Below are 25,159 nucleotides of genomic sequence, written 5' to 3'. Positions count from 1 at the left end.
CAAGGTGCAATAGTGATGATCCTCAGAGTGACACTGCAGGCAGATCAACAATATTTAACCAGAACAGGAACAATTCAATGAACTGTAATGTGAACATTTAATGGTTTCAGTTTTATTCTGTATGTGGCTGTGTAATCCAAAATAACTGTCATTCTTCAATGGGGCTTAAATGAGTAAAAAAGGAGGGAAAAAAAGAGAGACAGACACGTATTATATAAAAATAAGAGCAACTTTATTCCAAAATATGTCTATACACAGGCTTGGGCAGAAATAACCAAAAGTATTACTGAATTATTTCAGTTCCAGCAATCATGTGGATCAGTCCTGACAGTTCAGCAAGGAAGCCCTCTGCTCCATGGGAATACACAGGAGACAAAAAAATGGAGGGAAATCTGCCAGGATTATAAGGGATGAGAATGTCTAAAGCTACTTGGTGACTTGAGAGAAACACGGTGCTTCTAAAAGAACAATGGAGTGAAACTCTGTCTGCTGGGGACCAGAGCTGAATGCAGCCCAATGACAGGTACACACAAACATTTCTAGAGACCCAGATGGTGCTAGAATCCTAATTCTACCATCATGACTTGGTGCAGGCAGGCAGAGGCCTCTGTCTCATGGTCCAGGCATCATTAATTGCCACTAAGAAAAAAAGAGCAGGGCAATCTGAACAGGACGCTAGAGCTTCTGAAGAAAGATAAAAACTACCTTCATTTTCCTAAAAGATTCACTTACCCCAGTTACTTCATCCTGCAAAGTATACTCCTCTAAAAACTTTAAAAAGCCCCCACCAATTGCAAAAATTCAGAGATACACCCACACCAACTAAAGAGTAAACTCGAGCTAGGACTCTGGTTGGAGCTGTGCCAGCTGTGCTCATGCTGCAACAATAGATTACCAGTATAGGAAACCTGCTGCTAAAAACAAATAGCAAGGCTCTTCTGAATGAAAGTGAAAACTGCTGCGGTGCTGAAAAGCCTGGCCATAGTGGAGAAGTCAACAGAGACCTGTGCTCAGCTGATAAAGAAACCAGGAAGGAATAGCATGACTATTACTTGCTGTGGGAAATGGGAGGAGACAATAGGAACAAGAATCAGGTTGCAATAACTGAGGCAGAGCTGAAGTATAACCAACACAGAAGCCAGTTTAACCTACCAGAGACCAGATAGCTAAGGGCTTTGTCACACATTCACTTGCAACAGTTGCAAATCATTAAAATATAGTAACCTATTAAAATTAGTATGTGTTAGCAAACAACCCTCACCTGAAAGGGAACAACTTTTCAACATCAGGACGGCACTTCACACATGCTAAACTGCTTGAATTTGCATCAGCTTGTGTTTGAACTATACTTGGTATGGATGTTAGGCCAAACTGAATCTTAACTTAAAATATTAAGCAGTAAAGAACATGCTGTGAGCAGTCGCACATTAAGGGTTAATAGTGTTGCTTGTCTGTACAGATGTGACTTAGCATTAGGGGGCCAGTGATCAGGAATGTGGCTAAGGAGTCAGGACAGCTGGGCTCTTTGCAGGGTAGGGTGAGGGGACTATGGGCAGTGCATCCTGGGATACTGAAGGATTACAATTTGCTCATTTAATTTCCTTGGAGAAGGCTGAAGTTCCCCTAATATGAGCTATCAGCACAGCCCATAATTAAGACTCCCCTTAAGTAGCATAACTTTGGGACTCTCAGAGAGCACTTAGCATGAGCTGAAGAGCTTTACCATGCAGACATTCAGGCTTTAGGTGCTCTTAGGCTGGTCTAAGTGTAATGTGTAACTTTACCGTAGGTGTTAAGTTGAATGTGTGACACACCATCCTGATATCAAAACTGCTGGGTAACGGGAGTTAGAAGCCTTGAGAGGTTGTGTTAACCTGCATAATACATGCAGAATCCTTGCACACCAGCTATGCACGGTTAGTCAGGGAAGACAGCGGGTTGATCATCTCCACAGCCAATTCTCTGATCTTGTCCTCCCCTCTGAGTCAACATTGCTCTAGTTTTCTAACCCCATTGCACAGGGAAAGAAAGAGATAAGAGGTAGATCCGATGCTTCTAGGAAAGGAGGTAAAGCACATTAATGAAATAGGAAGAACAAGAAGCAGCTCTGCTTTCTTATATACACTCTGCCCCTTTCAGTATCATGCGTCTCCACGTTGCCTAGTAAAATTGGTTATAGTGCTGACTGTCAAGAATACAGTACACCACAAATATCTATAAAGAAAGGGAGGGCTGGACTACCACACTAACCATATTTCATAGGTTTCTCTAAGCATTAATCAGAGTCTAAGCTGAGGTGAGAAGCTTCATCTTAAATTGCAGATTCACCGCAACTGAATACTTAGAAGCAACAGGCAGTCTGATTAACTTACTGACTAGATCAGAATGAGGCTGGCTCATATGCTCGCTCTAAGATAAGATGATGTGAGAAAGAAAAATGGAATTGGCTAAGTTACCCTGCACAGTGTAATGCTCTCTTCCTCTTGTTTGGGTCCCATGTGGCTCCCAAAGGCTACTGAAAGCAAAGAGCCTGAGATAACAGGAGGCTCAGGACGTGCCATGTTATCCTTTCTGGATCTGAAGGCAATGCAGCAAATAGGATCATAGATATGTGCGGAAGAGAGACACCACAATGTCTTGCCACCTTCCTTTGTGTTTAACTAAAACCTTTAAGCTAAGTAGAAAAGTGAAATAAAGGAACACAACTCAGGGCAGGACAAAATATACTTTGGGCTAAAATATCAGGCTGGGTTGACTGAACATTTTGTCTATTGTTCACAGGATGAGAACAACTGACAAAGCTTGTAACTTTCAGAGTTGCCACAGCCTAGCTGATTGACAAGGAGCTATCATAGTCTACTGGTCCCACTTCTATGCTATTCAAAAACAAAATGAATTCAATTCTCCCCATACTTCCAGACACTTTCACCAGTTGACACCAATGGGAACACAGAGAATAGCGTTAGACATAAATGCAACGTACTGCCTTCAGAACGTAGGCACCTGGCGTCCTCTAGGCCACAAGCGAGTCTGCATGGGTGCAATCCCACTGGTCCCTACTCAATGATCAGAGAACCCAACACTTGACCAAAATGTTGTCCTTCCACCTGAAAATATTTAAAAGAAGGATGCCGCTATATATCGCTCAGTGTTAGCAGTGGGATTATTTCCTGAATACTGCACAGAAAACAATTAAAATGTCTCTTCTCCACTACAGTATCCCAACAACTCCAGTGTTTTGAGGCAAGGATTTTTGTGGGTGATATCTTTCATAGGAGGAATGTAGCTCTCAGGTACCACCGCATTGTTCCTCAGGTCTCAGAAAAGAGCAGACAGCATAACTCATCCAATGTGTTGGTCATAACGTCTATATGCTGATAACCTTCCAGAAAGAACTGCCTTAAAGCTGTCTAGTAGAGTCACTCTCTCAGATGCAACACAAATATACGAAACCTCATGGCTTGGAAAAGAGCCATTTGGATCTGGAGAGCCGCACCAACTTGGCCCACCATTGCCCCATCTGGGGATCATTTGTGGAATCATCCTGAGAATCTCTACAGTTCTGGGCCACGAACAACTAATAGTGTTCAGTTAAAACTTAGAAAGAAAAAAAAAATCTAAGAGAGCATTAACCACTGAATGTACAATTTACTGCATTACCTCAAAGGGCTTATAACTTACTATACCTGCAACATTTTTGCCTTGTATAAAAATTTATGAAGCCCAATTTATTATTACAATCTATTTATCATCGTGCTACTCATATTCTTTTAGACAGACTTTCTCTGAGGGAGGGAAACCATAAAAGTTAAGGACAAATTGCTGTGGGATCTGAGAGATATATGGCAGAGTTTACAGCAGAACCAAATTATGATATCCTTACTATGCACGTGGGTTGGTGTGCTACTACTCGGATAGGCCTACAGATGTGACTACTTGAAGACACTACTCAATGCAATTAAGAAATCCAGAGCTTGACACTACATGGTGAAGAGCTTCATCCTTCTTGAAGTCACTGGGCATAACTCCCAATGAATTTTACTGGTGCAGCATTTGGTTTTGAGTGCTTCTCAGCTTTGTTGGTTTAGATGAGGTATAGCATATCTGCTAACAGTGACATTTTCTCTCTTCTTACGAACTCCAATATCCCATGATACAGAAGAAGGGAAACAAGGTAAAATTTAAAACAGCTGAAGATGATAATAGAAGAGTCAGGATGTGAGAGGTATATTATGGAGGTCACGGACTGGCCATGAAATGAGTGCAGTGAGTTCACAAGTGAACTGTCTCTAACATACTGGAGTGAAATAAGTGCTACTTATCTTCCATGACATTATTACTGTTTGAGCAAAAAGACCTCATTTATGGCATTCCCCTTTATCTGGTAAATGTTCTAGGCATCAGTGGGCAAAAGGGTACTGATTTTGGTGAAAAGGAAAACACAGAAGGGGGAGACGGGTACATGCAGCCACTCTTGCAGATTTATTACCCAGACAGAACAGAAAGGAAGAATAGTGGAGGGTGGGGGGGAAGGAACAGGGCTGAGTAACGGGCTGCAGGCACAGAGAGAGGAAGGGGAAGGGAGGGCCACACAGAACTCCAGCCAGAGCTGTGGTGTGAGGTTGAGAGAGTGAAGTGTACATAGGTCTTCTGGCACAGAGAAGGGGTTGCAGGGAAACCCTGCAATAAGGGGAGAGAGGAGAACGGCACCCAGGCAGCCCCTGATGTGGGGCTGCAAACCCAACCTGCAGGGACAACACTCTATGTTCTGTTTATCATGGTAGTTCGAGACATCTGCAAGTAAGACATCTGCTGTCAGTGAGGAATGTTCTCCTTCCCCGCTCTCCTGCCTACTGAGAATAAGCAATGCCTTGTTATTTACTGATTCTGCACACACAACTGCCAATAATTAAGAAAAGTGTATTTTAGTTAATAGTTTATATAACCAGCTTTCTGCAACATTCTGCTTGACGGACAGTTATCGAAACAAACAGCAAATACAATTTTATTTTATTTACAGTGATTTTTGGAGTGGCAAAACTACTGTGAAAACTGTACATTGTGAACCCAGGAGGTCCTGGAGCCAGTGGGTACATGTTCATGTGTTTTATCTTGATAAAATACTTTGAATGAAGCCACACACATTATACAAATGCAGCTGCACGTGGAAAATCTTGTGGGCCCTTCTTTATGGGTTTTACTTACTGATACCTGTTGTCCACCTACTGCTTCTTCCCTCTCAGAAAATAAATCCTGTCACCAGCATTAAAGCCTCTTTGTCCAATCTCTTGTCAGAACCAGAAAGAGATTCAGTTAATACAATTGAGCGGTGGATATAAATACAGTTCTCAAAAATCTCAACTTCGTGAGAGCCTTGACAACAAAACTACTCTTCGGCTGACAGCAGAGCCAGAGATCAATCAAAACTCTGAATTAAAATTCTAGATATTTTGCAAACAAATATATTCCTATAGTTCTTTACACATGTAAAACCCCGTTTATAAAATTAAAACTACTTCTCCAGCCCTTACTCCCCTCTCCACTCCCACCCTAAAAAACCCTGAAGAATCACAACTTTGTAATTCCTATTTGGCAACATTGTATGTCTTTAAACAGATTTGTATCTTCATCCCATTATCAGGCTCTTCACAGACCAAAAACAGTCACCAAAGCAAAGAGAAGTGACTATAACAAACTCATGGATACCATGTACACCTTCTGGGCGTTCAATGCAGAGAGCTATAGAAATTGCACATAGTTTTCTGGAATAAGTCCTCTCTTGCCATTTAGAGTTCCTTCTAGCCATCCTGGTTCTCTGGATAATTGCACTAAAATAGGAAGATAAAAAAAAAACCTAGTTATGGAACTATTTTTACAGTGTATTTGCATTCAATTTGCTGCTTCAATTTTTTTTTAAATCTCCCTACAAAAAGCCCAGAAAAAAAAGAAAATTCAGACCTTTTGCACAGACCAAGGGTGCCAAACACCTGGCTCATAGGCTGGATCTGGCCGGCAGAAGCCCTTCATCGAGCCATAGGGAATTTTGGGGCATGGCCAGCAATGGCCTCCTGTGAAATGCTTCTCCTTTCGCCCCAGCAGCAGGCATATGAGCAAGCCTGGGACACCAGATAAGTTTGACACCCTAGTATACAATATTCTGAACAACATGGGGCAAGAAAAGGGTTAATATCTCATTGTTTTTTTAAATACTTGTACTCTTTTTCAATGGAAGGTGGCCTGTGAAATCCAAACTGGGATGTCTGCAATATTCTTCTACAGGAGAGTGGAGTAAGGTTGGACAGGGGTGTTGGCTGTAGCCATGTTGGTCTCAGGACATAGGCAGACAAGGTTCTTTGGGTAAATCAGATATCTTTTATTAGGCCAAGTACAATTGCAACGAAGAATTTTGCAACTACTTTAGCTCATCTACTAAAAGGTATCAGATTTACCCAAAGCACCCTGTCTATAAGATTGGGCAATCATTTTTGGGGGGGTTGGGATGGGGGAGGTTGTTGAACAGAGAGATCAGGACATCTATCTGGTGAAAGGAAGCTCTGGAAGGATTAAGGATAAAAGTGCAGGAGGCTGCAACATAAGGTACAAAGAAAAGGTTTGGTTTTGGCTCTCATCAGGAGTTTAAGGTGATAAAGTAAGTTTAGAAGCCTAGTGGGGACTGGCTAGAACTGCTGTCAAGCATGATAAGGACAAGTTAATAGCTGGGACAGAGCAGGGCAAAGCAAAAAAAGAAGCAGCCAAAATAAGACATATACATATGTAATCATTCTATTGATCATTATAAGAACTGCTGTATATGATCTTCTTTGCAAAGCTGCAATTACATCAGCCTCCTGCATTTTCTGTGTATGCCTCCTGGGATGACGTTTTGTTTCTACAGTTGCCTGAATAACGAAAGTTTAAACAAAATAGTGCAACACCTTTGTTTAGGGCTTAATGGAGAAGTCTGACAGCTTCGAGCTCAAGGTAAAAGTCAGACTGGGTTATACTATATGAAGTTTAAGCCGAACATGTGGAAGGTGGCGGGGGGGGAACAACTCAAATCTTGTAACAAGAAAGTGCTGTCTCCAGACAGATGAACTAGTTGCATCTCGAGTCATCCAAGGGCCTATCACTTCTGTGGTGCCCTTGACAGCTCGCCGAGAAGAATGCCCTGCCCACTCACATGCACAAATCTGGGAAGAGGCAGTGGAGCCACACTGAGGGTGTCCCTTGCCTCAACCTTGAGATCAGTCTCTGTCATTTGACAGCAGCAGCAGCAGGGTCCCTTCAGGGTGAGTTCATCACATTATGTCCTGCTATGTTACTCATAAAAAAAAAAGTTTGCCCTATATGCTTTCCTTCCCTAGGAAGCACTGGTACCGTTGCCAGTTTATATGCAAACCGTGCTGCTCAGACAAGTACTATAAATACAATGTATTTTTAAGAGGACTTAAACAATCAGATAGCAAACCTGCTTTCAAGTGATGATGTTACACTTTCCAGTCATGGCAAAAATCTGGGAGTGTATTCACAACAGGAGGTTTTGCTTAAAAATTTGCCACAAAAAATAGTACATAGAAAAGCATCTTTTAAGCATCTCTGTGCACACAGTAACTTCCAGTGCAATTAATAATTAGCACGCCCTCCCTCCCTCCGTCACTTCCATTCCATGATTTTGCAGTACACACATACTTGTACATGCAACGCTCTTAACTCTGCCACAAACCTCCCTCTGGTTATTCCACTACAACAGCTGTAATTCTACCACCTCGAGCAAACACACTGACAATGCCAACAAAGTCCTTTCCCTTTTCTGGGGTGAACATATCAGCGTGACTGGCTGCCACAGGTTTGGAAGCTTATCTTTCTGAGAAAGGAACTTGGAATCAAAAGAACAATAGAGATACAAAGGAAAAAAAAGAGAAAAAAACCCCATCAAAATATTAAACTCTTCCTTGCACTTTGGAATTTAAAGTCAGTATATTATTTGTGTCAGCGTGGTGTGTAGACAAGACGGGAATTCAGATTGATGGGCATATTTGCAATTCGAGGGCCCAGTTTGCCATCCAAAATCAAGTGTGATTAGTTAGATTTGATATTGTGTTCAAGAAGAAAGAGGTCGAGGGCACCTCAAAGTGAAGCTCTGAAACTGGTGAAGAGGAAATGTTTGATGAAGTACACAAAATAATTGGTCTGGCAGCAACGTAAGTTAATTTTAAGAGAAACATGTTTTTTTTTAATAGAAGTTGATTTTTTCATACCAAAACCTAAATAACACAGAACCTTGGGATGCAGCCCACAGAGCCAGCCTCGGGTGACAGTGGCATTTTGTCACTCAAGGAGGATTAGGAATGGAGTGGCAAAGATGCTGAAGAGTCAGAGTGCACAGCAAGTGCAGCACAGCTTTATTTAAAAAGCACGTACGGCAAACATCTTGTCAGGCTCAAGGCAAAACTACTTGTGCTCACAAAGCCACAGACAACACTTGTGTGCATTATAAAGACTAAAGATAAGGACAAAGCAAGTAGGACAATGGCCATGTCAATACTGCTTCCACAGCACCCCCGGGTGGGAGCCCTCAATATGGTTTCGCTGCCTTGTTTCCCAATTTGGCACGTATGGAGTGGGAGTAGGCAGGTAGGTGTGCTTCTTGGCAGCGTACTCAGGAAAGGCTATGAAAGCAGCCCAGACGTGTTCAACAGGACTGCCATGTTAGGAAATGTTGATCTGTTTCTCACTGTGTGGGCAGACTGTTGGCACTTAATTTTAAACTGTCTTGATAACTGTTCCATTTATTAACTGGTCCATTTAGTAACCAAGGAACAGCCCACAGATGGGCTTCCCCACAGGTCTAGAGAATAATAGGGCACCACTGATGTAGTACAAATGAAGGAGATGCCCAAATTGCCAGTGTCTTCCACAAGGCAAGTGAGAATAAAAAAAGGGAATGGTCCACAGGTCAACCTATTTTAAATGTCTAATAATCCACTATTACCAATTGTTACTATTATTTCTAATAATATTCCCTATTATTATTTCTCCTAAGTATATGGTACAAACATATTCACTAACAGTCTTACCACATTCAGTGACTCTGGTATTACACACAGGGCGCATGCTCTCTTTAAGGCAAGGGTTGTTTAGATCCATTTTTTCAGCAATCTCCTGTTCGTTCAGGAGAGGTTCTTCTGCAGTGTCCCCTTTCTGTCATTCTCTCTCAATCAGCAGTGATTACAGTCCTTAACACTTTCTCGGACTGCTTCATTTAAAAATACCTTGCTGCAAAAATCTAAGCATTTGGCCTTAAAACGACTATCCATTATTGGACTATGGATCCCATAGGATTAAGTTCTATATTGGCTGGAGACAAGCAGCAAAAATATTTGTAGTTTAAGAGATATGGGGACACAAAATTAAAATGAACTGTGACACAATGACATTAAATGGTATTTGGGAAAAAAAAAGAACTGCAGTGCTGGCTAAAGAATGATTGTCTAAAGTTACTATCTGTAGAGACAGTGGAATAGCAGCTGGACTTCTGAATCCAGCAGCAGAGTTTCTCCTTGCTTTCCTTTCTAGGATCCATTTTATTTGCCCTCATTATATAAGTTGAGGCAACATCTTTTTATTGGGCAGATGTCTGTCACCTGAAAAGATCAAACTGCCACAGGAAACTATGAAAAAATACACACACAATCCTGAGACATGTCAGAATAATATTTCTCTAGGTAAGAAATTGAGAGGGTTTCCTTTGCATCTGTAGTATGCCTTGTCTTCTTTGAATAGTGCCAATGCTAAGTAGATATTTAGGCCCAAAGCTTTCTCCACGGGGGGACTTCAAACTTGACACCTGGCATCTCTAGCCATGCTGCCAGATTGGGGGTGGATACACAGAGGGGAATGAGAGGCTCCTAGGGAGGGAGAGGGAGTGGGGCAGGGGGAGAAGCAACAGATAGATGCTGGCTGTGTGATTTTGATAATTAGCTGACTGCCTGCCCTGAACTGGACCTAGGACTATTCATGGTTAGGGCTGATAGTCAGCTCTGGGTCTGGCACCTGACCCAGGACTATCCAGCTAGGGCCAACAATCAGGTGATTGTGAGGCCTGCATGTGGGGCTGCAGCACTCAGTTTTGACCTTGCCAGTGCAGAGAGCACCCAGGATAAATAATCCCAGGCTCCTCCTGCACTGGCAAGTAGCAACGATGCGACTGGGATCTGATCCCCAATTCCAAAACCATGCCTCCTGCCATGCACATGTGGCATGGCAGAAGGCACAACAGTTGGGATCAGGGACCAGATCCCACCTCGCTATTAAAAGAACGTATGCCAGAGAAACCTCATTGCAAAGAGAACGGAAAAAGCAAACTGCATTTTGGAGACATCAGTCCTACTGGGCAGTGCTGAGGCTTAGAAATGTTTGGAGCAATTTCTAAAGATAAGTCTACAGCAGAGACATACAAATGTTTAAACAGGTTAAAATCAATATGGAGCTAAAGCACATTTCTAAACAGCTCACTGTTTCCGAAGTAATTCCAAAACCCTGAAATCCATGAGGAGAGAAAGTATTATCGAATGCATCAAGCATGGGACTAGCAGCCAGGAGATCTTATTTTCTGCTCTGCTGCGGATTTGCTGTGAGATCATAAATGACGCAGTTTGCTTCTGTGTTTCAGTGGCTCTGTCTGTAAAATGGAGATAATTAATGCTCCCCAGTGCATAAGAGCATTGGCAAGGTGCTCTGAAATGTGCAGATAAAAGGAGTTGGAGGAATGCAAAAGAGTATCGCCATACTACTTTATCCTTGTTTTTCTCTTTCAGCACAAGGATTCTGTCCATGTACCATTTAATATTACATCAAAGACCAAGGCGAAGTAGGAAGGCTAATCTTTCACTCCTTGATACCACATGCTGAATATGAACCATTGTAAAGCCAGTGCATGAACTGGTGAAGAAAAACCCTTAGAAGGCAAGAAGCAAGAGACTAAATAAGCTGATGTGTTAAATCAGCAAAGATGCTGACAGGCAGAAAAGGCAGGCTGCATCTGCCATACAGAGAGAGGCCCCATGTCACCAGGTGACTGAGTGATATTCATAGAAACTATACTTTTCCTGTGACGTGTGAGAACTAAACCATTTTGCTAGTTTCCTTCTGCTTTTCCTCTCCTCTCAAAATCTTGATTCAAGTTTGCCAAAAGACATCTAGCCAATGAGTTAAGAGGACTAGGAACTGCCAGCATTTGAACTGAAAGCACTTGCACAAAATGTCTAGTAATGCTAAAGCAGCATACATGGAGTTGTGTAAATGCTAGCTATGCTTTGGAACAACACTTAATACATTGTTGTCTCCAAGAAGGCAAGATTTCAATGGATGCTGGTTTGATTCTTCTTTCCCAGGACACTGGGAATGATGATCTCTGCAGAAATATCCCACTCATGTACTTATCTAAAAACTGCCCAAATTCTTCCCAGCTGTGTCCTTAGCCAGCTGCAAAGTCCTCCGGCTCTGCCGCTAGCCAATTCTATGTTTTCAGTTATGTGCTGTCAGTAATACAATCTGCCAGGATCAAAAGAGGTGGGGATGCCCTACAGTAAATTACGTCTTAATGACAACACCAGCAGTGTTGTTCTTCTGGTTGTATGATTCACTTGTAAGCCTTGTACTTGTGTACAAATGTCCAGCAAATGAGATCAATCCTTCTTACAAACTTTAATTAGAAAAACAATTTGAGGTAGATATCAGCTATTATTCTCAAACACTACTAGGGAAAGAGGCATGGAGTAACAGGTTACACTTATTTTTGTACCAAACACTTAATTTTCACAATTGATGCAGTGGTGTATTGTGATATAAGCCATCATTTAAAGCCAGGATGAGCAGAAGCATTTTGTCTGTGAGTAACTGGTGGGAGAGAACTACTGTAATCGTCACTAGAGGCCAAAGACAAAAGCAGAAGGAAGGGAAGGAAAAGACAGAGAAGAGAGGAGGGAAAAATGGGAGAAGGAAATAGGCAAGAAGCCAGAAAACAGCAAGGAGAGGTGACAGAGGTACAAGAGAAATAAGAAAGATGGATAAAACCCTCCCTAATGGAAGCAGGGCTCTTATCAGACATTAATTTATCAGTTACTTTAATGGCTGATACTAGCTGTATGTCAACTTGATTGATGCATTGTCACTTCGATAGTTAAGGTTATTGGTAGAGCAGCAGAATTGATGTATTATTACTTTAATTCTTCATTTGGCGTATTATTAGGGCACGTGGGGATTTAAATTGAGTAAGTAAAGAACCTGAATTGATTCACTGGAGTCTGGTTTCAATATAAATGCATTGGGGTTACATGGCATGATGGGGAGGAGAGAGAGAGAGAGATACCTCTGTGAAGGAATTTCAAAAGATTGCTGAGAATAAGGAAATGGCTTTAAATATTTAATGTATATGAAACCCCTAAACATCTGATAAAGCCTATTTGTGCTATGTCTAACTATGAACAATTATGCACCACTGTGTTATCCTGATTACCATGTTTGGTTACCACCTTGACTATATTACTTATATACTGTGCCCTTCTCCTTGCCCACCTGCCTGTCTTATGATTTATACTGTAAGACCATTGACTAGCAAACTTCATGATAGTACAACACCCAGAAGAGCAAGATGATATAAAAACAAAACCTCACAGGGACTCCATAAGTGAGGCTGCAATTAGCTTTCAACTATAAAAACTTAATTTTATCCATGCTCACTCCCCCTCTCACTTCCTCCATACAGACACTTTCACTGAAGTTTCTTACATATAGATTCCTGGACTGCAGTGAGTTTGTTTTGGAAAGTTTAAGACCTACTGAATTCCTTGCACCTCCTGAAAATGACTTAATTTCTGCCAACCTTGCAAATATGAATTTCTAGAGGACCCAACTTTATTCAAAAAACAGCCTGACAGCTAAGACCATTGCCCATGCAGCCAAGAGCTTGGGGACGGTGACTTACTTGTAGGAGTCTACTATAGACCCCCACACCAAGAGGAAGACCTAGATCAGGAATTCAATAGGGAACTGGTCAAAGCCGCACACTCCCGATGCATGATCTTCACGGGGGACTTCAACTTCCCTGACATCTCTTGGGACGAGTGCACGTCCAAACACGACAGCTCATGTAGCCTGCTCACGTGCATCGATGACCTCTACCTAACCCAGCAGGTCTATAGGCCAACTAGGGGAGAGGCATTGCCAAAGGGGGGTCCTAGCTAAAGGGGAGGACCTGGTGAGTGATCTGCAGTTCGAGGGGAAGCTTGGTGACAGCGACCGTGAATTAGTCATCTTCTTAGTTCACCAAAGAGCAGGCAAACCGCCCAGTAAAACAGAAGTCCCTAACTTTGGGAAGGCTGACTTCTGCAAACTGAGAGAATTGATCAGTCAGGCAATCAGAGGCCATTCCCCCCCCACACACACACACAAAAAGGGAGTACATGAGGAATGGTCATCTCTCAAAAACATAATTCTTGAAGCACAGGACAAACCCATACCAAATTGCAAGAAATGCAGTCAACGGGCAAGGAAGCCCCCATGGCTGTACAAGGAACTGTTGGACCTCATTAAGCTCAAAAGAGTGGCCTACACCAGCTGGAAAGCAGGAAACATTATCAAAGAGGATTACTCTTCACTCACTCACACCTGCAGAGAGCAGTCGAGAAAAGCCAAGGCACAAACCAAACTTAGGCTAGCTATGGGGATCAAGGACAACAAAAAATCCTTCTTCAGATACGTGGGAAGTAGGAAAAAGAACAAAGATAGCACAGGGCCCCTGAGAGATCTAATGGGGCAACTGACATCAGATTCCCAAGAAAGGGCCAATCTCCTAAATGACTTTTTTGCATCAGTTTTTCACCCTGCCAGGTGGGTCAAACTGCCAGGAACGGCACAAACCAATTTGGGAGCAGGCAGCAGGCCCAAAATTGATGTGGATCAGGTAAGGGAACAGCTTGAGGAACCGGACATTCACAAGTCTGTGGGCCCAGATGGAATGCACCTGAGAGTCTCGAAGGAGCTGGCAGACATCAGTGCATCCCCCTTGGCAGAGATATTTGAAAAATCGTGGCACTTGAGTGAGGTCCCAGATGACTGGAAAAGAGCCAACATGGTCCTCACCTACAAGAAAGGGAGGAGGGATGACCCGGGGAACTATAGACCTATCAGTCTGACATCCGTCCCTGGAAAAATCCTGGAGAAAATTGTCAAGAGATCCATCAACACCAGACTAACAGAAGACAGGCTTCTGAATACCAGCCAACAGGGCTTTGTGACTACCAGGTTTTTCCTGACCAACCTCATCTCCTTCTGTGACCGGGTAACATGTGGCCTGGACAAGGGAGATGACATGGACGTCATATATCTGAACTTGAGGAAGGCCTTTGATCTGGTTCCCCATGATGTCCTCATGGTTAAGGTCGGGAACTGTGGCCTTAATCATCATATGGCTTGATGGCTAGACAACTGGCTATGGGGTTGCAGCCAAAGAGTACTAGTTGAAGGGAGCAAATCATGTGGTGCAGGATTGGCTCAGTACTCAGGCCAGTACTCTTTAACATTTTCATCAATGATCTGGATTCGGGAGTCAGATGTGAACTGGCCAAATTCGCGGATGATACCAAAATTATGGGTGGAGGCGGTCACACCGCAGGACAGACTGGGAATACAAGCTGACTTGGACACACTATCAAGGTGGGCCAATCAAAAACTGATGGCCTTCAACGCAGAAAAGTGCAAGGTGCTGCACCTTGGTAGGAAGAACCCCCAGCTTACTCACAGGCTCGGCAATGCTACACTCACTAGTACCAAGACCGAAAGGAACTTGGGGGTCTTGACAGACCACAAGATGAACATGAGCCACCAATGTGATGCTGTGGCTGGTATAGCTCATCAAACTCTGGCATGCATCCACCAATGCATCTCAAGCAAAACCAGGGAAGTCATTCTCCCGCTTTACTCGGCCCTGGTGAGACCGCAGCTGGAGTACTGTGTCCAGTATTGGGCCCCCACTTCAGGATGTGGAAAAGCTTGAGAGTCCAGAGAGCCACTCGTATGATCCATGAAATCTATGAAGAGCATTTGGCCCAAAGTGATTGGGATTTTACCTCAAAACTATCTTGCTTGCATAAAGTAGAAGGGCTAAGGAGGGGAGCAACACAGAGGAAACTGGATTCTGGATAAACCTTGATGATGCCATAGGAAATATAGCAATATGCCTTATGGCTAGCACCTGCTACATTTCAGCAAAAGCCACCAGCTGAAAGACAATGTTCTGTTGGGCTACCATGAAGCAGAGCAGCTAGGGGCTGACTTGTGGGACTCTTCCTTTGCTTTAGATGAGAAATGACCTGTAGCAAGGCAGAAGCACCAGCTCTCTTCACTTGCTTCTCCCTTTGAGAGTGGAACCCACTCCTTTGCATACTGTGTTCAGATTCTGATTTCAGAAGCCATTTTCCCTATATGTACCTCTATACCTACAAATCCTTGCTAGCCTTGATTTTTTTAAAGCTAAATTAAAATAACTTGTGGTTGAGACTTTGAAGAGAAAAATCATTTAGCTAATTTCTCTTTAAAAGGTTTCCCACCTAACTTGATTCAGACGTGATCTGTTTCCAAGGCAGCTCTCTGAAAGGACACACATCCGACAAATACATTCTCTTCATGTGGGTACTGCTGATGGATGGGATGATGGGGCACAGGGTCCTGGCCCCTCTTGTCTGCTGTAACACACACAACTGAAATCAGGAGTTGACTTCTCAAGGGGGATCTGTCTTGGGTCTTTTGTTTTGTTTTGTTTTGGTTTTTTGTGCGTGGAAAAAAAACACACGCTGCTAAAGGTCACCACTTGTTTCACCTTGTTAAAAAACAGAAACATTTCTGGCAAGGCTGGGGGTGGATGGGATGAAAAGATTTTTAGTTTGAGAAACTTTCCCACACAAATTTGGTCCAAAGTAACAAAGCTGGTAGGGTGCATTGTGGGATTTATAGGCCATATTTAGTTACTTTTTTTTTTTAAAAAAAATAAATGCCTGTGGGTTGATTTTTCAGCTGCTCTGGCCTGTGAACTTTTCTCCTTTTCCTGCTGGATTTCAGCTGGGAACTTGGAATTCGCTCTACTTCACTGGACATACAAACAGATTTTCTCCCTTGGCGTCTGGGTGACTGCACAGTGCATGCCAGCCAAATGTGGCTGGGCAGACTTCAATCCCACCCTCTCCTTCGATAGGACATATCAACTTTCTGACCTCTCGGCCAATTGAACAGCTGGGAGAGAATTAGGACTGAGGAGGGGTCATAGTAGAATGAAAAGCTAGCTCCTACGTTCTTCAGGAGTCAGAGTGCTCTCTTGCAAGATTTCCAAGCAATAAAATGTCAAAGAGTTTGGGGCCCTTCAGACTGCATTAAGCTCAGGTGAGCATTATAGTGCATTCAGGTTTAGATGTTTTTTAATGTTTGGTTGTTTTTTTTTAAATCAAGGCCTCATAACAGTAGCAGTTATGAGTACTTTCTTGATGCTTGCCTGGGATAGCAACACACTGTATTCACCCAGCAATAATTGCCCAAAAAAAGCTTCTCTTAAAAATTTCCATTTCACAACAGGAGCTGCATCTCCTCCAACTACCCTCACCTTCTCTATGCAGCTGACAGATGATGGTGGGGAAAAGGGGAAAAGGCAACTCTTGGCTCTGGTGTTTTTAGGAGGTATCCGATATTCTCAAACCTATCCAGGATCTTCAGGGCCCTTGGCAGCAGAAGGCTAAAACTACAAGCAGAGCTGTTGTCAGTTGGGAGTTTCTGGGGCAGAGGCAGTAGAGTGGAAGCCAGGATGAATTTAAATGCGGGGTCATGAACAACACAGAATATCTGGCAAGTATGCCATCAAAAAGGTCCTTTGGGGTATGTCTATATTTGTGTGGATTTGAGTAGGTACACACACGCGCACACACACTCAACAGCCCCCAAGAATAACCCCCTCATATACATGTATGCACTATCGCCTGTTACCCCAACTTCCAAAAAGACCAAATGCTTCTTCCCTTTAAGCTGAAACCTTGCATCCATGCTTTCAATCAAGTATATTTTTTGGAAAGTACTTTGTAAATTCCATATGGCTATGAATGTTTATTGAGAGTGGGTGTGTAAAAAGGTAAAAAGGTTGGTTTTCATGGGCCGAGCTGGCTCTCTGTGCTGCCAAATAGTCTTTTTTTGTATTGCAGTTAAAACCTCTTGAAAAATGCTACTAACCAAAACTGTCTCCTCACCTGAACTATCACTCTGCCATCCTCTAATACATGCCAAATATCATCTATATCAAGAAGCCAGAAATCCTGTAAGTTGCTCATTGTCTGCAGTCAGCCATCTTGGCAGAACAACTGTTAGGCTAATATTTTTGTTCAAGGACATTTCAGCAGGATTTTCAGTTTGTTTTCACTGCTTCACGCTTATGCATACAGTACTTACCATCTTCAAAAATTGCTCCTACACGAAAAGATAATTCAGAGCTATGTTCTGCCTCACAGGGATACACTGCTCTTGCTTTTCTGGGAACAGCACTGGAAAAAGGAACATAAAATGAAATACTCTCACCAAGGGTTGAGGAAGCCACGCTACCCATTTCTAACACACTTTGAGATTAGTTTAAAATCTTAACATACAATTTCACATGCACAACTGTGAGTACCAAATTTGCATATATTAATACAAAAATTGCCATTTCACAGCTTGCTGTTTGCACCCCTAAATATCTAATTTGCACATGCAATCATAACTATGCATGCACACACATTTTGCACATCTGATTTTAAAAACCAACCGACTGCAAAATATGCCGCCAGGAAATCAGAAATGAAATCAATGCTAGGTAACCTGTACTTGATCTCAAAATAATCATCTTCAGATCCTTGGACCTATTTCTTCAGGGAATTTCAACTTTGAATTTCTATTATACCTTTAGAATCCTGTTCTGAACTGTCCTTTTTTATATCAGAACCATCTAGAAAACTACAGAGAATATACTGTTTTAAGTAGCGCAGAGAATTTGAGACATAAATCTTTTAGAGGCATATATCAGATGCTCAATAATGAACCTTCAATATTAATTTGTCCAAGATAGATATGCATTTCTCAAGCTGCCATTAGAAGAGATCTTGGAGCTTTATTTCAGCTGTCTCACTTAAAAATGCTTCCACAAGCTAACAATATGTGGGGGCTCTAAACGCTTTATTTTGACAAATCATTAATTCATCATTTTTAAACCCTGGCAGAAGAAACTGTACAAAAAGGTCTAGAAGAGATTGTCTCTGCCCCCAAGGAACTTTCTTATAGACAAGACAATCAGTATACACCATGCAAGAGGTGACCAGAAACAAAACTTATGGCAAAGTATATCTCTTTTACTTTGCAAAGCAAGTATGTTCTTTTGTGCCAAAGCTGACACACAAGAAATATTTAAAAAATAAAAATTGAGAAAGCGGAGGTGTGATGCATCAAAAGGACAACACTGGCTCATAAAGGGGACATTATAGAAGAAGGCACAGGTGAAGAGAGTAGGAGGAAAGAACACAGAAACAGTGAGAGCACAGATATGGGTAGGGGGAACGTTTTACAGAGCCTTGAGGTCAAGAACAAGCCATCTGAATATGAAATGAGAGGCAAAGAAATTGCGCATGTGTGTTTCAATGGAGACAGCATTCAACTGCAAAATACTAAGGAAGGCAGCAATTACAAAATGGGCAAGTAGTAGAGGGCTATGCAAACAAACTTCTCCCTCCGTCTTACCCACCAAAGCTGCTAATCCACAATCTTAAAAAGCATTCTTTGGCTCTCCTGCCAGTTAACAGCTGCATTCCTGGCTTTGATTTGGTTTCTCTGACAGGGTAAGATGACTGCTTTTCTGTATTACAATGATGCAAGAAAACAAAACACCAACAAGAATTCAAGTGCACGGTGTACCTTTCCGCCGGTCTGTCACCCACTGTGGTAGGGGTGGGAAAAGGGATAGACGATGGTGCTGCAGTAGCAGTAGCTGTAGCTGAGGTAGCAGTTGTCGTGGACGTTGTATTCATCCAAGAGACCATAGACGAGCGTGTCAGATTGGGGCTGAAGGGGAAAAAAAATCCACAGGGGAATAAATTACCTGCATGCAATTCCCTTTCACAGATTCTAGGAGAGTATTTTGCACTAGAGTGGCTAGTTAGCTCCTTGCAACTCAGGATTAATGATGTCACTGAACTGATTTTTCCAGCCATAACCATCATATGGTTCTGCCTTGGCTCTCTTCAAAGTACTTCCCCTATGTGACCTATATTCTAGGACAAGGAGACTTTGCCCAAATAGGTGATATACTTGACAAAAGGCAAACGGCTCCCTACTCCTTATTACATAAGGCAGATACAATGAAGCTGCATCTAGCAGACTATTATTTGAGCTGCCACTATGCCTTTACAAGTTTTGACAAATCTATTTTAAAACCTTCTTAATACTACATTATGGCATCTGTGGCTGGAGGCTTTCAAAAAAGGCTGCAGCTAATACAATGGAGAGATCACGATGCCAGCACTGTTAGCAGTCACCGCTCGAGCATGGCACATGCCTTCCTAGCCTCTGTTGGTTGAACTGTGGTGATGTCGAGATCTAAAGGTCACATAGCCAGGCCAATTCAAGGAAGTTTCTGATTGATCAAAATCTTTGAAAAAAGAAATCTGGTGGATTCACAAGTCACCATGCATTTTGGAGTAAAGCAGGGGTGACAAACTTCTCTGACCCTGTGGGCTAGATGAGTGTCATAGGGTCGGTCACAGGCCAGATAGGGCCCACAGACATCCCCCACACACACACACACACCCCATGTGCTGGATCCAGTGTCCATGGTTCCTACTCTGGGATCCATGCCACAAGTTGCACTCACTCTGGCCCTCCATGATTTGCAATTGGTGTCACCCATCCTGCCCTGCCCTGCCCTGCCCTGCCCTCCCTCCCAACTTGTGGGAGCATCTCAGACTGGCTGGATGGGGGCACCACATGCAGTGTGGATCCTAGACTGGCTGCCACATGCAGCACAGATCCTGACTTGGCCAGTCCTAAGTCTTGTGTGCAAGGTTGGTCCCATGTGCTATGCCATATGTGGTTTCAAGTGAAACCCAGAGGCAGCATCAGGGACCAGATGACAGGACTCTGTGGGCCTGATCCATTCTTTTTTCATATGATTTTTATTTTCTAAATATATACAGTATATTACCTCTGTAGAGAACAGAAAGGACAGCTCCTATTGGGACAATGCAATTACTATATGCAAACGTAAGAATGGGTGTGGATCAATGGCTGGCTGGAGACGTGCCAGCAGAAAAGGACGCACACTGATCAAAGCACATGCGTAAGTTCTTCTCCCGCAACATACCCCCAAATACTCCTAATTCTGTCAGTTAAGAGTAACAGACACCACCTAAAGGCTGTCCCTATTTTAAATCCCATTTCAGTTGGCAGAATATTCATGAAAGGCCAAGTCATTAATATCAATATCTTTTTTAGAATAAAGGAGCAAGAGTTCAAGCAGGGTTTAACTGACTGCATCTAATGAAGTCAATTCGGGCTCATGAAAGCTAATGCTATACATCTGTGATTTAATTAGTCTGTAATATACAAATCTATCCTGCCTTAAACATCTAGTAACATTCATTCACGAAGTTACCACCAAGTACCAGGAAGGGAAAATACTCACAGTATTTACTAGTTTGATTTAATCTGAGACTAGACCGTCAGCTGATATAAATCAGCACAGAAGCATTAAAGTCCTAGAATCCGGTCCTAATTTTTATCTGACTCAGGCTGGAATGATTGTAAAGTGAGGAAGGTATTTAAAAATTACCAGCTTAAATCAGGATTCAAATCAGCAAGCAGGAAACCCAGATTTTAAAACTGGTTTTCACGTTTAGTTTTAACTATTTTCCTAAACAAAGATTTATTCTCATCAATTGAGAAAACCATTTACAAGCAGCTATAACTTTTACAACCATCTTTGTTACTTCTCTTTGAAAACTGAAAGTATATCTATGCAAATTAGTCTATGTTCCTTTTTTCTACATCATTCTGTTATAAAACAATGAATGATGCATTTCTTTTTTAATAAATGATCTTTTTTTAATCTGGACTTGTACTGATAGCATTTGGATGTAAACTGGAATCCAAAGATGCACAAACACCATTTCAAGATCTATTTAATTAATAAAAACAAGCTACCTTAAATATATTACATTCTTAAGGGGAAAAAAGATTTATCAAAACAAGTTTTGCATTTAAGATTGATTTATTAATAAAAAGGAGTGTGAACTGTATTTAGAAAACTAACAGATTGAAACTATGGACTCTGGGAAGTAGAAATAAAGGTGTGCAGATGTCTAAAAATACAGATAGTTGTCCAACATAATTTTCTAAACTGTCTGATTACCTGAAATGCCAAACTCCTATGGAAATCAATGGGAGCCTAGCACCTATGTGGAAATTTTTGAAAATCCTACTAGAAGCATATTTCCATGTTTAGACACCTGTTCTTAGCAGTTCTTTGCAGACAAAGGTGTTAGGAAGGTAACTGCCCATGCCAGTTGCAGGCCTGCAGGTGACTAATCAGTCCAACTGCAGAGAGACAAACCCTGCTGCAGGGTTACACGTATATGGCTGATTGCTGCTAGATGAAAGTGCATCTTTCCTCCTCCTCTTCCTCAATCTTGATGTTGGCTCTGTGCTGACATTCAAAGAAGCTCTTGCCTTTTTGATTTGGAATCACCAGGCATCACAATCTGCAATTTGCATTTCCCACAGTTTCTGGTCAATCCCGTAGGTAGAAAAGGACCTCTTCAAAGTGTCCTGGAAGTCACATTTCCCAGACATCAGTTCCCCATACAGCACGGCCTTTAGTAGGTGGCTGTCACCCATCCAGGCCATGTGGCCTGCCCATTGGAGCTGAGTCTGCAGGGCAATCGCCTCAATACTGGTGGTATTGGCACTTTGTAACACCTCCACGTTGGTGACATAGTTCTGCCAGCGAATCTAGAGAATGATGCAGAGAAAGCGCTGATGAAAACATGCAAGGAGGTGTACATGGTGTAGATATAAGACCCATGACTCAGCACCATACAGTAGGGTGGAGATAGCAGCTCTCTAGACCTTGACTTTGGTCTGTGCCCATAGGCTGTGACTATTCCAGACCCGCTTGCAGAGTCTGCCAAAGGCACTCATAGCTTTTGAGAGTCTTTTGTCCACCTCCTTACAGACTGTAACGTCATATGAGATGACACTCCCCAGGTAGGTGAACTGCTTGACAGCATTGAGGCTCAGTTCCTTCAATTGTCATGTTCAGTGGCCCATAAGCTTGGCTTGGAGCTGGCTGATGAAGAACTTCAGTCTTCCTCAGGCTGATGGGTACGTCCGAAGAGTTGTGCTGCTGTAGCAAGGCAAGCAGTCATGTGATGCAGATCATGTTGGATATGGCCCGCCAGGGCACAATCGTCCGCAAGCAGAAGTTCACATGTGAGCTGTTGCGAGGTCTCTGTGTGAGCCTGTAGCTGTCTGAGGTTGAAGAGGTTTCCCTTGGCCCGGAAGCAAATGTAAACACACGATTGTCCGATGCTTGCTGCAGCATCATGGTGAAGAAAATGGTGAGCAAAGTAGGGACGAATATACAGCCTTATTTAACTGCACTGAAAATCAGGAAGGGACCCGAGAGGTACTTGACTTGTCCATGCTGTCACTGAGTTGCCTGGCCACGGTGAAGAACTTAGGTGGGCATCCCAGCTTCTCAAGAATCTTCCAGAGGCCATTTCAGCTTACAGTGTCAAATGCCTTAGTAAGGTCAGTGAAAGTGATGTACAGCCCTTTATTCTGCTCCTGGCACTTTTTCTGTATTTTCTTGTACAGGGTGATGATTACTGCATCATGCAGATCTTGTGAAATTTTCCCTTGCTCCCAGCAGGCTATAAAGACTTCATGACACTTGGAGCGTAGGGCGGGACCACTGTATTTTAGGGCTTCAAGTGGAATTCCATCAATTCCAGGGGCTTTGTTGCTTTTTATCTGGTTGATAGCAGTGAAGGTTTCTTCCAGTTTAGGACACTCATCTAGTTCTTCCTTAACAGGCAGCTGCTTGATGCGGTTGATGGCACTCTCATGTACTGTGCATTCAACACTAAAGAGAGTTTAAAAGTGTTCAGACCAATGATCCATGACAGTCTTTGTCAATGTGTAGGGTCTGGCCGTCAGAGCTCCTCAGCGGGCTTTGGATCAGGAAGGTGGAGCTATAGGCAGATTTCAGTGCCTCGTAGAAGCTTCTGGTGTCTCCATTATCAGCATATAGTTGCAGTCTTTCCACAAGATTACCATGTGTTTTGGCTGTCACACAGTTTCTGCTGAAGAGTGTTACATGCCTAGCGGTAAGATGTCTTCCTTTCTTGGCTAGTTGGCTGTACTAGAAAAGTTTGATAAATGGTCCTCTTTTTTGTAAACAGGGTTTGGATTTCCTTGTTTTTTCCATCAAACCAGTATCGGTCTCTCTTAGTACTGAGCCCAGCAATCTCCCTGGTGGTCTCGAAAACTACTGACTTGATGAGTCCATCAGGTGAGGTGCCTTCAGTATGGGCTTAGCTTTCAAGCTTTGACTGAAACGTTGTTTGAAATTTTTGTTGGCAAAGTTGATTTTGCAACATGGAAGCATCACATTTCTTTGGGGGAGGGTTGCCTGTGTTTGGGCTGAGGCTTGAAGTAGAAGGAGAACTTGGAGCAAATGAGTCAGTGCTCAGTATAGCAGTCAGCACTAGGCACAACTCTAGTGAAGGGTACTTGGGAAGGGGTAAGGGAGTATGTATAGGTAGGCAGGGATGGAGCACCACCACCCTGCACCACCACCTCCCAGGAGCAGTGCCAGGTGAAGGAAGCGGGGAGTGAGGGCAGCAACTACCCTCTCTGGGCTGCACACGCACCTCCCGGCAATGGGGGAAAGGGGAGAGGGCTCACACACAACTGGTGCTGCTATCCACTACCCTGAGTTGCCACATGCAAGCCCTCCCTGACTCCACCTGAAGGGGTACACTTCTTGAAAAAGGTTGAAAACCCCTGCTCTAGTGTTCAGGACTTCCAAGATCACACTGCCATGCTAAGATGTAATCTGTCAGGTGCCAATGTCTGGAGTGGGTTGCACCCAAGTGGTCTTAAAACGGTTTTTCTGCTGGAACTGGGTGTTAGTTATTGCCATCTGTATTTCTGCACAGAATTCCAGAAGCAACCCATTGTTATTATAGTTTCCCAATCCATGTCTTCCGAGCACACCTCTCCATGCTAGATAGTCAGTGCCAACTCGTGTTAAAATCTCTCATAACGACGCTCCTATCTTTGGATGGTATTTTCTGGATAAGATCGCAGAGGTCAGTATAGAACTTAGGCTCCCACTGATTTCCATGGGAGTTTAACACCTATGTGGAAACTTCTGAAAATCATACTAGAAACATATCTTCATGTTTAGACACCTAAATTTTTTTTTAAGACCTGGGACCTGTATACTGCAAGTTTATAATTAGTAGATATCCTCCTGCTTCTTGTTTTTATTTATTGGAAATGCCCATGCTACTTGTGCCTTGAGTTGGCCATGCCTACTGTCTCATAAAAACTTAGAGCCACATTTATACGGCATTTAAATTATTTAATAGATATAGTAAAATTCAGATTTAATGTAAGTTGCCAATTTCTCATCAAATTTTAAAATTGGTTATATATACACATCCTTTTTAAAAATATATAACAATATAATTTAATTCCAACCTATACATAATTTAAATCCAAACTGAGCTATTTTATATTTAAATTTATAAAATATTATTATAGTAATAAAGTAGATTGGTCTTTCATTTTCATTAACATTTCTAGCTTTCAAGATAGCTTCAGGTGAATGACTGAAACTTGTAAAAAACATAGGATGTCTTTTACTGGCAATATTAAAAAGTCTCTAATGCTCTTAAACAACTCAGTGTAGCAGTTACAAATGTTTCATGGATATTGTCCTAACAAATGGAGTCTCCTGTGACAATGCAGATCAAATTCAGCATCCTTGGCTCTCAACCAGTGAATAGTGAAAGCATTCTTTTGTGACCATTTA

The 25,159-nt window shown here is 42.5% G+C and overlaps 1 protein-coding gene across 3 annotated transcripts in view; it reads right to left on the bottom strand.

Moving 5' to 3' along the window:
- Positions 1 to 233: 233 nt before the first annotated feature.
- The window catches only part of ARHGAP10 (Rho GTPase activating protein 10), a 223,427-nt gene continuing 198,501 nt past the window's right edge, over positions 234 to 25,159 (bottom strand). The window contains exons 21-24 of one of the 3 annotated variants that reach the window (XM_090036361.1): positions 18,976 to 19,122; positions 17,485 to 17,576; positions 15,609 to 15,743; positions 5,694 to 5,828 (exon numbers count right to left, since the gene is read on the bottom strand). In XM_090036361.1, the coding sequence (XP_089892487.1) occupies positions 15,619 to 15,743; positions 17,485 to 17,576; positions 18,976 to 19,122 (364 nt within the window). In that variant the 3' untranslated portion in view covers positions 5,694 to 5,828; positions 15,609 to 15,618. Of the gene's footprint in view, positions 5,829 to 15,608; positions 15,744 to 17,484; positions 17,577 to 18,975; positions 19,123 to 25,159 lie in introns of all 3 variants that reach the window. The other 2 variants (XM_090036364.1, XM_090036363.1) reach the window with 2 other exon arrangements.

Source organism: Crocodylus siamensis, chromosome 2 (genome assembly GCF_052110815.1).
Source record: "Crocodylus siamensis isolate JL-2025a chromosome 2, ASM5211081v1, whole genome shotgun sequence".
NCBI lineage: Eukaryota > Metazoa > Chordata > Crocodylia > Crocodylidae > Crocodylus > Crocodylus siamensis.
Note: the sequence above shows the minus strand (reverse complement) of the source record. Positions and strands in the feature narration are given on the sequence as shown.